Source organism: Molossus molossus, unplaced genomic scaffold (genome assembly GCF_014108415.1).
Source record: "Molossus molossus isolate mMolMol1 unplaced genomic scaffold, mMolMol1.p scaffold_m16_p_21, whole genome shotgun sequence".
Lineage (NCBI taxonomy): Eukaryota > Metazoa > Chordata > Mammalia > Chiroptera > Molossidae > Molossus > Molossus molossus.
Window position 1 is genome coordinate 13502962 of NW_023425357.1, and position 12290 is coordinate 13515251.

Here is a 12290-nt window from a genome sequence, read left to right on the forward strand (position 1 = left end):
GATTACTTCTGTTTGTGACACAGAAACCCAGCTGGGCACCGGGTCTTCCCCGTGTCCTCAAATGTTCTGGAATGTTGATTTCCTCCCAGCAGGAAGGTCACAGAGGTGACTCTGGGGTGAAAAGGGGTCAAGATGGGTGATGACCGCAGGTTGTCACCAGCATGTGCTTTGCGTTCAGGGACAGAGACCCAGGACCAGGGGTCTCCGAAGGACCTGCAGTTCCCGGGCGTGAAGGGACAGGTGCCCTGAGTATACTGGGAAGAGAGGCCTGTGGTTGGTGGTCAGGAGGTTGGGGGCTCCCTGGTCCTCGGGGACAGTTTCAGGGAGACTCTTCCTCTCTGTCTGTTGGCTGAACCCATCCATGTGCTCCCTGACCGTTGGGGCAGCCTCTGTCCTCTGCCTGGGGGACTTTCCAGTTGTCACCCCACCTTGCCCATGGATGGTGTCAGGCAGGGGTGGGGAGCAGCAGAGAGACCCCTGAAAAAGCAGGTGCTCCTGGACCCTGTCAAAGTCCAAACCTGTGAAGGATTTTAATGAGTTTATTTGAGCCAAACTGATGTCAGATGACTGAAAGCAACGTCTCAAATCCTGAGAAGAACTACAGTTTTGCAGTTTATTTTATACATTGTCAACAAAGGAAAAGGTGAAAAATGTTGCATGAATCCATTAGGAGGTGAGAGAAAACATAGCTGGGAACTCTGTAGAATTGGATAAAAGGCAGAACAGAGAAACAGATGTTATTTTTACGTTGGTGGGTCCAGGATACTGAACCTTTACAGCACAGAGTGTCTGCTGGGAACCAGACAACATGAGGGCTCTGTGGTCTCGGCGCTGGTCCCAGAGGCTACGTCTTCAATAGGTCTAGCAAAGAAAATTACTCTGATGAGTCTAAGTTATGTTATCCAAGGTGCATCAGAACAGGGAACAGGGCTCCCTTAAGGTAAAGACTGACCTTTGCTGCCCTGGCCAGTCTGGCTCAGCGGTTAGAGCGTCGGCCTAACCGGGTTCAGTTCCCTCTAAGGGCATGTAACTCGGTTGCAGTTTGTCCCCGGCCCTGGTTGGTTGTGCGGGTGGTGGTCACTCGATGTGTCCCTTTCATGTTGATGTCTCTCTCTCTCTCTCTTCTTCTCTCTTCCTCCCACTTTATCGGAACAAAAAATGGGAAGATGTCCTCGGGTGAGGATAAAAAAAAACAAAAAGACTGACTTTTGCTAAGGAAGTTATCGGCCTTGGGTATGACTACCTGCTGTCAGCTGTCCAGTTAGGCATTTGTGATCAGACCATCCAGGGCAGCTGACCCTGAGCCCTGGACCGCGGTGGGCTCTGACCTCCAGGCTGACAGATCAGTCAGTTGGGGCCCTGTCACTGTGTGACTCAGACATTCTGACTCCACCTCAAGGCAGAGTGAACCCAGGGAGAAGACAGGTGTTGTCCAGAGTATTATGAGTCCAGTGTCAGGAGGACTGTCCCCACAGGGATATGTGCTGTTCCAGGAGGAGCTCTCTGTCCCCAAGGTTTCAAAGGAAGGGCCTGGTGAGATCTCTTCTGAGGCTTTTGGGAGAGGGTGCCTGCCTGGATGGTTGCTCCCCCAAATGTCCTGTGTGTTCCTATCACAGCACTGGGGTGTTGCATTCATGTCATTGGTCCCTGAGCTTGTCTGTCACCTGCTCTAGGCCTCCCCACAGGGCCCAGGATCTGGAGCAGCTTTTCCTGGAAACTCAACTAGGGGACCCTGTTGGTTCTTTGTCAGGAAAGGGGAGGCCCCCATGGGACACTCAGCACCTCTGAGATGGAAGCAACCACAGATTGTAAGTTCTGTCCCATCCTGCACAGGAAGTACATCTTGTCCCTCAGGACACCATGGACTGGTGGGGGGTCTTCAGGGACCACAGGCAGGTGTTTCACCGACCAGGGACCTTGGGGATGGGGAGTCGTGCCCTGATTTCGTTAAGGTAAAGGTGGGCTTTTACCTGCCCTGCAGTAACTCTACCTGGGTTGGAAAATCTAGAGTTTCTGCCAGGTCAGGTCTCTGTGAGAAGAGGAAGGACATAGGCTGCTGCCCAGGCCCTGAAGGGATGAGACGTCACTCCCAAGGGAGGGATGGGAAACGCTGTGATATTCTGAGAATAAAATGGGGTCTGACCCTCACTGTTAGGAGGTCCCTGTCTCTCCCTCTTGACTGTATGAAAAGTAAAGACCTGGCCCTGGAACACCCCTGGGGACTTGGCGACCTCCTCCCATGCGAACATGAACGCCTTCGTGTCTATAAGGAGCATGCTCTGACTGCAAGTATCACACAGGGTGACAGGCTGCCATTGTGTGGTTTCCCTCAACCATTTATGAGGGTTTACTGAGCATCTGTGGTGTGTCAGGCCCTGGGCTGGGCCCTGGGAACACTCCACAGAGAACAGGACATACGTGGGCCCTGCACTCATGGACTTGACCTTGTAACAGAGAGACAGGCTCACAGAGAAATCTCAGCACCGAGAATATAATTATAATTCAGAAAAGGGCCATGGAGGGAAAGTTCTGGTGCATCCGGAAAATGTACTTGAGTCTCAGCTGGTGTGGGGATCACAGAGAACTGATCAAGTGACCTCTTGGCTGAGACCTAAAGCATGAGTGGCCATTTGTCCCCTGAGGGACAGAGGGCTGGCCTTTGGTGGGCAGACGCCTCGCTGGGTGGAGGAGCTGCCAAAGTCCTGTGTGGGCAGCGTGGAGAGTGAGGAGGACTGTGGACTCAGTGATGCTGGTGAGGTTGGACCCTGCTGGGCTGTGGGTGCTGCTGAGGTGGAGTCAGCAGCCATCTGGAGAGGCTCCAGGCTGTGGAGTAGCTCTGCTGCCCTCTGGTGGACAAGCAGAAAAATGTGCAAGAAAAAGTCACGTTCAAGTTATGTATTTGTTTTGTATTTTCTATTCAACTTATACTTTAAGTAATATTTCATCTGTGCATATATAATTTTAACATATTTATTGAGTTATAGTTTACATATAATAAACTTAACGTATTGAAAGTGTATAGTTTATTAAGTTTTTCCAGATGCATGCACCAGAGAAGTTACAATGAAGATAATGAACATGTCCCTCACTCTTAAAGTCTCCTCATGCCCTCTTGTATCTCTTCATTCTGCCTGTCACCACTCTCTCCCCAAGTGTTATTATTATATTTCTGTTGTTATACTTTAGTTTGCATTTTAGAATTTTCAAAATTTGAATCATATAATATGTAATTTGGGGCAGAGTTTGGCCTCTTGACTCAACTCGAGTATTTTGAAGTAGTTCTATTCCATTGTAGAGATGCACCAAATTTGTTGATCCATTCACCTGTTCGTCAAATACATTTGTGTTATTTTAAATTTTAGACTATTACAAGTAAACATTCCATAAACATTTGTGCAGAAAAGTCTTTAACATAAAGAATTAGGTGCTTGCAAAGGCCAGCACCAAACCAAAGGTGGTTTCAAGGCCACGGCCCCCATCCAGAGGTAAAGAAACACTTGCTTCACCCTGGCCGGTTTGGCTCAGCCGTTAGAGCATCAGCCTGCGGTCCCGAGAGACCTGGGTTCAGTTCCCGCTAAGGGCATGTACCTTGGTTGCAGTTTGTCCCCGGCCCTGGTCGGTAGTGCGGGTGGCAGCCACTCGATGTGTCCCTTTCACATCGATGTTTCTCTCTCTCTCTCTCTTCCTCTCTCTCCCTCCCACTCTACCTGAACAAAAAATGTCCTCGGGTGAGGATAAAAAAAAAAAAGAAACACCTGCTTCTTTACATAAATTTGTGTCTGCCAGAGCCCACCCACAAGTCAACACAGGAGGAGAAACAACAGCCCCTTCTCCTTCCAGCATCCAAACTACACACACGTGCATCTCAAGGCTGAATTTTATTCACATCTGGATTCTCAATCACTAGGAGTGGGAAAAGGGGGGTGTTTAACCTTTCAGTCCGTCTGATGTAGGAGGGAACATAAGAAGGAACGGAGCATTGCTGCCAAGTGCCAACAGACAATTCGTGGCACGTCTGAGTTTAACTGCAGGTTGTGTGAGTCCGGGCGAGTGACCCCACCTCCAGAAGCCTTAGTTTCCTCGTGTGATATCATACGGTCTACTCTCCTGGTTCTTAGAACAGAGCAACCAAAAACTCTTAGAATGTACTGACTTGTAATGGTGATAAGAGTGTTTTTTTGTCCCAATGAGGAAATCCTTGGCAGGCGTCTGGATAGTTGTCAGGTGAGGGCAGGTCACCAGAAAGACCAACTCTTGCTTAGGGGCTAGAACTTTCAGCTGTCGACATAAGAAGTGTTGAAACCTGTAGATAATTTCTATGAGTTTATTTGAACCAAACTGGTGACAGTTGCTGGAAGGCCAGAACTTAATGGACCGAGAAAATGCTTTGGAGAATGGCAGGAAGCATAAGGGGTCACATGAAATCCATTGGTGATAGTTCATGGAGGCAGGAGAAGGCAAGCCGGGGAAATCTCTGAAATTGGATAAAAAGTAAAACAAATAGACACAACCTAATTTTACATCGGTTGATACAGGATATTTAACAGTTAACAACACAATGATGATGACAATGAGGCGTTTTGTGGGCTCTGCTCTGGTGTGGTGAGAAGTCTGGAAATAAGGAAATTACCCTGACATTCCACAGGTATGCTATTGTAGATGAAGAAAGACATAGACATGCTCAGTTAAAGTAAAGACTGACCTCTGTTAGGGAAGATGCCGGCCTAGGACATGGCTACCTACCACGACTCCCCTTTAAATCAGGGGTTAGCCCAGGACAAGCTGCTGCCGCCCATTGCTCTTCTGGTTGCAAGTTTTATGGAAACCTCATAGAGTTTAAAGAAAGAAAATTCATTCAAAAAGGAGATTTGAATGGGTGTGTCCCAAGGAGGGCACAGGCTGGCTTCTTTGTCTTGAGCTGCTCTCCAAGGGTGGGGATTTTAGTGGAGGTCACAGAGGAGATCTCAATAGAATATTCGTCACCTTTTCCAGGTGTGCCTTTTAACGGTTGTGGTCTTTAATAATGGGTCAATGCCAGAGAAGGGGGTCTAGACCACATTATCAGTGATATGCCAGGGAAGAAAAGGCCACCCTGGGGCTAGGTTTGGGACTAGTTTTGCCCATTAGTAGGCACCCGGGACTTTCCACCCTGGTGATCTTCTGTATCTGGCTGTAATTTGGCCAGTTTGACCAGCTATCTGTCTCAGTTTTCTTTTTTCTTTTTTTTTTTATCCTCATCCGAGGACATTTTTCCATTTTCTGTACAGACGGAGGGAGAGGAAGAGAGAGAGAGAGAGAGGGAAACATCGATGTGAAAGGGACACATCGAGTGGCTGCCACCCGCACGACCAACCAGGGCTGGGGACAAACTGCAACCAAGGTACGTGCCCTTAGCGGGAACCGAACCCGGGTCTCTCGGGACCGCAGGCCGATGCTCTAACCGCTGAGCCAAACCGGCCAGGGCCTGTCTCAGTTTTCTAATTCCACTAGCCAAGGAATATTCCTAGCAATTCCAAGAATTTTGGCTAAGGGAGATTAAAAACTTCTGAAAATGTACTTAGTTGAGGTTTAATTATACCATTTATATGTTCTACCAATCCAGAGGACTGAAATAAAAAGCACAATAAAAATACTGTCGAATAGGCCGAATATTAGAAATGGATTGTGTTATTTGCAGTGAAGCGAGTCCATCAGCCACGGTAACTCAAAGGGAATTCCCCAATTGGTTATTAATTTTTCTCAATAATAATTTATCTTTGTTGAGTCTGTTGCTTTCCTCCAAGGGAAAACTTCAGCCCAGTGAGAATAACCTACAAACTATAACTAACACATATTTGTATTCCTGAGATGGTGGCATTTGGATAAAATTCAATTGCTATACTGTAAATGGATCTGAATGAATTGGAAAATGTCTTGGGGATTTGTGGAATGATTTTCCAGGGTTATATTTGGACAGATAGAACATCTGCTACACAGTTTGTGAGCTACAGTAGGATAAGGTCTCCAGTAATATTTTTTACCTCATGAAATCATCTTTTTAGGACCCCAATGTGTTAGCACATGTACATGTTAAAATATTGGTAATTGAGTCCCTATAGATAAGATTGGTTTTTGATTAAGATCATATTGGCTTGTCTGGGTCAAAGTTTCTCCTTTTTGTTGCCATATTCTCGTTTCTTCTTCTGCAGCTGTCCGTTGGAATTGTAAAAGAGAGTCTTTTATTGATTTACTAGGAAGCAAGAAGCATTCTAAAGTCTAGATAATTTGACTGTTCAATGCTGCCTGTCTAGCTGCAGCATCAGCTAAAGGATTTCTTTCTACTCTTTTTTTTTTTTATCCTCACCCGAGGACATTTTTTTGTACAGATAGAGTGGGAGGGAGAGAGAGGAAGAGATAGAGAGAGAGAAACATCGATGTGAAAGGGACACATCGAGTGGCTGCCACCGCACGACCAACCAGGGCCGGGGACAAACTGCAACCGAAGTACGTGCCCTTAGCAGGAACCGAACCCGGGTCTCTCCGGACCGCAGGCCGACGCTCTAACCGCTGAGCCAAACCGGCCAGGGCTCTTTCTACTCTTAAGATGACAGCTTTAGAATGTTCTGGAATTCTGATAATTGCCAATTGTTTCCATTTCTGTATGACATCTATAATTCTGCAACCTATTTTCTGTTCTTTATGTGCTGCCCTGAGAAAGTTAAGAAGACTTGTTGTTTCCAGTCTAGAGCTATGAGCTACAGCAAGAGCATAGCTACTATTAGTGCAACTATTGGCTATTTGACTTTTGGCCAAATGACAAGCCCAAGTCAGAACAATGAACTGAGCTTGTTGGGTGGATCTTATTCATGTAAATAAGAACTTTCAATTATGTCCACCATGAAAGTTATCACATATTCAGCTGGGTGACATTCCTGTTCATCTATCACAGATCTATCTGTAACCCAAACTAAGTTAGCATTGTCAAGACTCTTCCTGTAAACCATTCTTAGAATCAAGAAGCTGGTCAGTGGGAAAAATACAATTGTGGATGTCTTCATCCTGCAAAAAGCGTAGCAAAAGATGCTGGGTGAAGACCATTACATCGATTTAAAGGCTTATTGGGCACAGTTTTTTTTTTGTTTTTTTTTTTAAAGAACCCTGGCCAGTTTGGTTCAGCGGTTAGAGCGTTGGCCTGCGGTCCAGAGAGACCCAGGTTCGGTTCCCGCTAAGGGCGCGTAACTTGGTTGCAGTTTGTCCCCGGCCCTGGTTGGTCATGTGGGTGGCAGCCACTCAATGTGTCCCTTTCACGTCCATGTTTCTCTCTCTTCCTCTCTCTCCCTCCCACTCTATCTGAGCAAAAAATGGAAAAAATGTCCTCGAGTGAGGATAAAAAAAAGAGAGAGAGACATTATAGGCACAGAAAGCAAGAGCTAGTCACTTGACAGAAGTCTTGAGGGTGATGGTTATTCAGTGAAGATCCAACAGAATGAGGAACATAAACAAAGGAGAGACCATAAATATTTTTTCTGTTTGTTTGCATAATATATCTACAGCAGAGATAGCTGTCGTGCAGGGAGGGAGCCCTCTGGCTACTGGGTCTAATTGCTGACTAAAACATCTAAAAGGTTTATTATGATCTCTACATTTTAGAGTTAAAACTTCCAAAACATTTTCTTTACTTTAATGTATAAAAAGTTAGAAAGTTTATACTTAAGGTGTCCCAGAGCAGGGCCTTCAAATTATTCTTTGGAGACTTTATAGCTTGTTTTCCTTCTAGGTTTCACTGACTTGAATCAGGTTGATTTGACTTTGATAGGATATATAGAGGCTGGGCCATTAATAAAAATGTGGAACCCAACTGAGACAATATCCAGTCAGAAACCCAGGAATCCTCTAACCTTCTTTCTCGGTTTTGGACGAGGAAAAGACAGGATTCCCCTGAGTCTTCCAGGGTTAATCAGAAGCCCATCCTTATGGAATGGCCAAGACAATTTACTTGAGGTAAGTAAAATTAAAACTTATACCTTGAGACCTCATGTCCTTTTATAGCTAGCTCTTGTAAGAGGTAAAGTGTGTCTTTTATGACGTTTAGGGGTGTCCTATAGCATAAAAGTAAATCATCCAGATATTGGATTTGAGAGGAATTTCTGGGAAATTTAACATTATATAATTAACTTCTAATATCTGGGAGCTGTAGGTGGGATTCTGTATATTCATGGGGCATTTCAGTCCAAGTAAATTGGCAATCTTTCTGGGCGAAGGCAAAGAGATATTGAATCTCTTTTTCTACTGGAATGCTAAAAAAGGCACTACATAAATCTATTACTGAAAAATATTAGCAGTCCAAAGGAATGGCTGATAATAAGGTGTGTGGATCTGGAACCGCAAGATGTCTGGGAATAACTATCTTCTTTATAGATCTGAGAGTTTTGTACAAAACTCCATCTCTTTGCCTTTGAATTTACTGGAAGGATAAAAGAATTATATGGAATTATAAGTCCCCCTTTTAAATAATCTTATATAACATGCTTAAATTCAGCTAGCACATCAAGTCTTAAAAGATATTGGTGACTATTAGGTAGAGGCAAAGTATTATCAATAGTTATTTTGATAGGAGTGGCTGACTTGACCTTGTCAATATCTGTCCTGGAAATGGCTCAAAGTTGCATTGGAACGTCCTGCAACAAACGTCCAGTCTCAAAATTATTTTTTTCTTGTGGAAGTTCCATTAAAGTCATTATTTTCCTGCTTGGTTCATTATTTGATTCATTTGGTTGTAAATACATTTCACTCATCCATGTTGAGTATGTGGCCCCTTTTTCATGCATACAGTCCAACCTCTTAACCTCTTGGGAGGAGAGAGGAGCTAGAGATCATTACCAATGGCCAATTATTGAATCAATTATGCCAACGTAAGGATACTTCCATAAAAACCCTAACCACGGGGTACAGAGAGCTTTTGTGTTGGTGCCGAGAGGGTGAGAGCCCAGGGAAGACATGGAACCTTCATGCCTCTCCCCATGCCTTGCCCTATAAGTTTTTTTAATTTAGCTATTCTTGAATTGCATCCTTAAATAAACCAGTAACAGTAAGTAAAACCCTTTCCTGAGTTCTGTGAGTTTTGTTGGTTTTTTTTTTTTTTTTTGGTAATTATAAAACCTGAGTCACGAGAACCCCCAAATTTGGAGTCAAGCAGGCAGAAATATGAGTAGTCCGGGTACCCTATTTGCAAGTGGAATCCGAAGGGGGTCGGTCTTGTGCTACTGAGCCTGGAACCTGTGGGGTCTGCACACACTTCAGGTAGTCAGTGTCAGAACTGAATTTGATCGGAGGACACCCCACTGGAAAATTGGTTGTTGATGGAAAAATAAAACTCTTCATCTCATATGAAAAACTACCTGGCAGTGTGATGCTAGAAAGGGTTATGATAATGTCTGTGATCTGCTTCTTTTAGGTGCCCAGGGAGTGTGAGAAGACTTTCCCTCCTCTCTGTCCCCAAGACCGCTCACGCCTTGAAAAGCCACATTCACACACACACACACACACACACACACACACACGCTCCTTATTCTCACAGAGCAAGTCCCAAGGCCGTGTTTCCCATTGCAGGAGCAGTGGAGGTACAGACCTCTGAATCTATACATATTGTCCATCAGAACGTGGGGTCTGTTTGCCCAATGCCCAGACAGCCAGTACACTGACACCAGGTTGCAGTGAAAAGAAAGAAAGCTTATCAGATCCCAATGGAAGGGGAATGGGGAGCTGATGCTCAAAGACCAGAACTCCCCAGCTGTTTACATTTAGGGTCTTTTAAGAGGGAAAAAAGTCATGATTTGGGGTTCACAGTCACGGGCTTTGAGGATTGGTCAGTTATAAGTATTCATAATCTTCTTAATGTGATATATGTCTCCCCTGGCATCGTTTGCTCTGGGGTTTTGGGTTATTTGGGCCCAGCGATCTTCTTGCTTGCAGACAACCCAAAGCTCAACCCATTTTAGGATTATGTCAGTGATGTTACCTTAAGAGCAGAAAACAGATCGATCCATCTTGTGCTTAGCAGACTACATATTTCTCTTATCACCTGCTCCAGGCCACATCTGCATTCTTTCCTATGACACAAGCGAAGTCATTATTTTCCATTCATTCTTTAACCGATAAGAAATCCTGACAGCCAGCAGTGGGAGCAAAGTATTTTTTCCCCCGTCATCTTTTAGATTATTTTAGCAGGGCTAAGAATCAAAGTAACAGAGACAGATTCACAGGAGATTATATAAAGTCTATTATACAAATGAATATTCGGGGGCTATAAGAATAGAGACCCAAGGAAATATTGGGTAACTGAGGCTTATACGCCATCCTGAAGCTAAGGGGGAAAGAGGGTTGTGGTTGGAGACTTCAAATGGCAGGAAAGCCATTCACGTGGAGATGCCCAAGGAAATGTTTGGTAAGTGGATGTTCCCTTGGCTTCTCCATGTGAAGGCCACTCCTGGAGCTGGTCCTCCATCTAAATACATTCTAGGCAGTTCAGCGGGGGTGGGGTGGGGATGTCCAAGGGTTATTTCTGAGCCTTTTGTTTCCCAATAAAGAGATAAAAATCAATATCCTAAAAGGCATATCTGGGTGAAAACTCTGTTTCCCTTCACTGCAGAGTCACTACTGGCTGGTTTAACAAGTCTAACTAAAAGCTCAGTTAGAATGTACTTAGTCATTTAAGTAAACTCATTGAGTACCTGAAACTCCCCATAAAAAACTGAAGCATCATTCTATCAATCTAAGTGTATCGACTTTTGACTTTTTTTTTTTTAACTGGGCCTAGTCTTTATTTATTTATTTAAAATCCTCACCTGAATACCCTTTCTCTCCATTTATTTTCAGACAGAGTGGGGGAGAAGGAGAAAAACATCAATATGAGAGAGACACATTAACTGGCTGCCTCCTGCACAACCCCAACCAGGGCCAGGGACTGAACTGCAACCAAGGTACATGCCACTGACCAGAATTGAACCCATGCCTCTTCAGTCCTTGGGCCGATGCTCTGACTGCTGATCCAAACCGGCCAGGGTGGGGCCCAGTCTTTTATTTGAGTTTGGGCACGATACGGATAAAGAGGATCATGCTGATGAAAATGAAGCAGACAATGATAAACATTGCCCAAAGCAGCCAGTTAGTTGACAGATTCCTGGGCCTGCTGCTCCAGCCGTCCTGATTCCGTTTTCAGCTTCTCCAGGTTTTGGTCAGCCATCTTGAGTGAGTGCGACAGGGTCTGGTTGTCCTTCTTTTTTATTTTTATTTTTTTTATCCTTACCTAAGGACATTTTTTTTTTTTTCATTTATCTTCAGATAGAGCAGGAGGGAGAGAGGGGGGAAGAGAGAGAGAGAAACATCAATGTGAGAGAGACACATCAATTGGTTGCCACCCACACAACCCCAACCAGGGCCAGGGACAAACTGCAACCAAGGTACATGCCCTTAGCGGGAACCGAACCCTGGACTCTCTGGTCCTCAGGCCAATGCTCTAACCACTGAGCCAAACCGGCCAGGTCTGGTTGTCCTTCTTGGTGACATTCTGAGCAGCTAGTGTGTTGATCTTAAGACTCCGGGCCAGGCCTAGCATTTCTTCTGCCAGCTTCTCATGGAGGTTCTGGTGGTGTTGCAGGAGGAGGTCTAGCTCAGCAGCCCACTGCTTCTCATCCCCTGGCCTGGGACCTGCCACACCAGTCCTCTTCCTCACGTCCAGCTCGGGCTCTGCAGCAGAATCTATGCCTAGCAGCTCACTCCGCATCTCGCAGGTGTGCCGTGCCCGGGACTGCAGGTGTACTGTCTTGGTGGCAGGCACCCGCTCCCTGGCTGCGGTTGGCACTGGGCCCGGGGCCAGGAACTGGTTGGCTAGCGCTTTCTCTGAGGAGGAGGTCAGCTTCTCCGCCTGCAGCATCCCCTTCAGAAAGTCAACCTTGCGGGAATATTCACTGATCACCTCACAAACCGGTTTGCCCGTCTGGGCTTTCAGGGCCTGCAGCATGTCCTCGAGGGCTCCCAAGTCCACCACTCCTCCGGGTCCCTCTTCTCTGCTGCCACCGCCTCGCAGCGGCACAGCAGCCGGACCAGGTTCAGCTCCAGCCTCGACGCCACCATCCCAAACTAGCGGCCCTCCGCGCCGTCTTCTTGACTTCTTCTTAGAGGAAAATGAAAAGATACACTTGAATCTGCTAATAAAAATGTTTTCTGCTTCGTTGTCCACAACTTCCCTCTTCTAGTGGGCATCTTAGTTCCTGAAGAGCAGTTAGCATGTGTGTTGTGATATCATCCATCGC

General features: G+C 45.7%; 1 protein-coding gene across 1 annotated transcript; it reads right to left on the bottom strand.

The window, feature by feature from the left end:
- Nucleotides 1–11143: 11143 nt before the first annotated feature.
- LOC118638262 (vesicle transport protein USE1-like) lies at nt 11144–11998 on the bottom strand. Its single transcript, XM_036273948.1, has 2 exons — nt 11513–11998; nt 11144–11242 (listed from the first exon to the last, which is right to left on the bottom strand). Exons 1-2 carry the CDS (start codon nt 11996–11998, stop codon nt 11144–11146), a joined length of 585 nt encoding a protein of 194 aa, XP_036129841.1.
- Between the last annotated feature and the right edge of the window lie 292 nt (nt 11999–12290).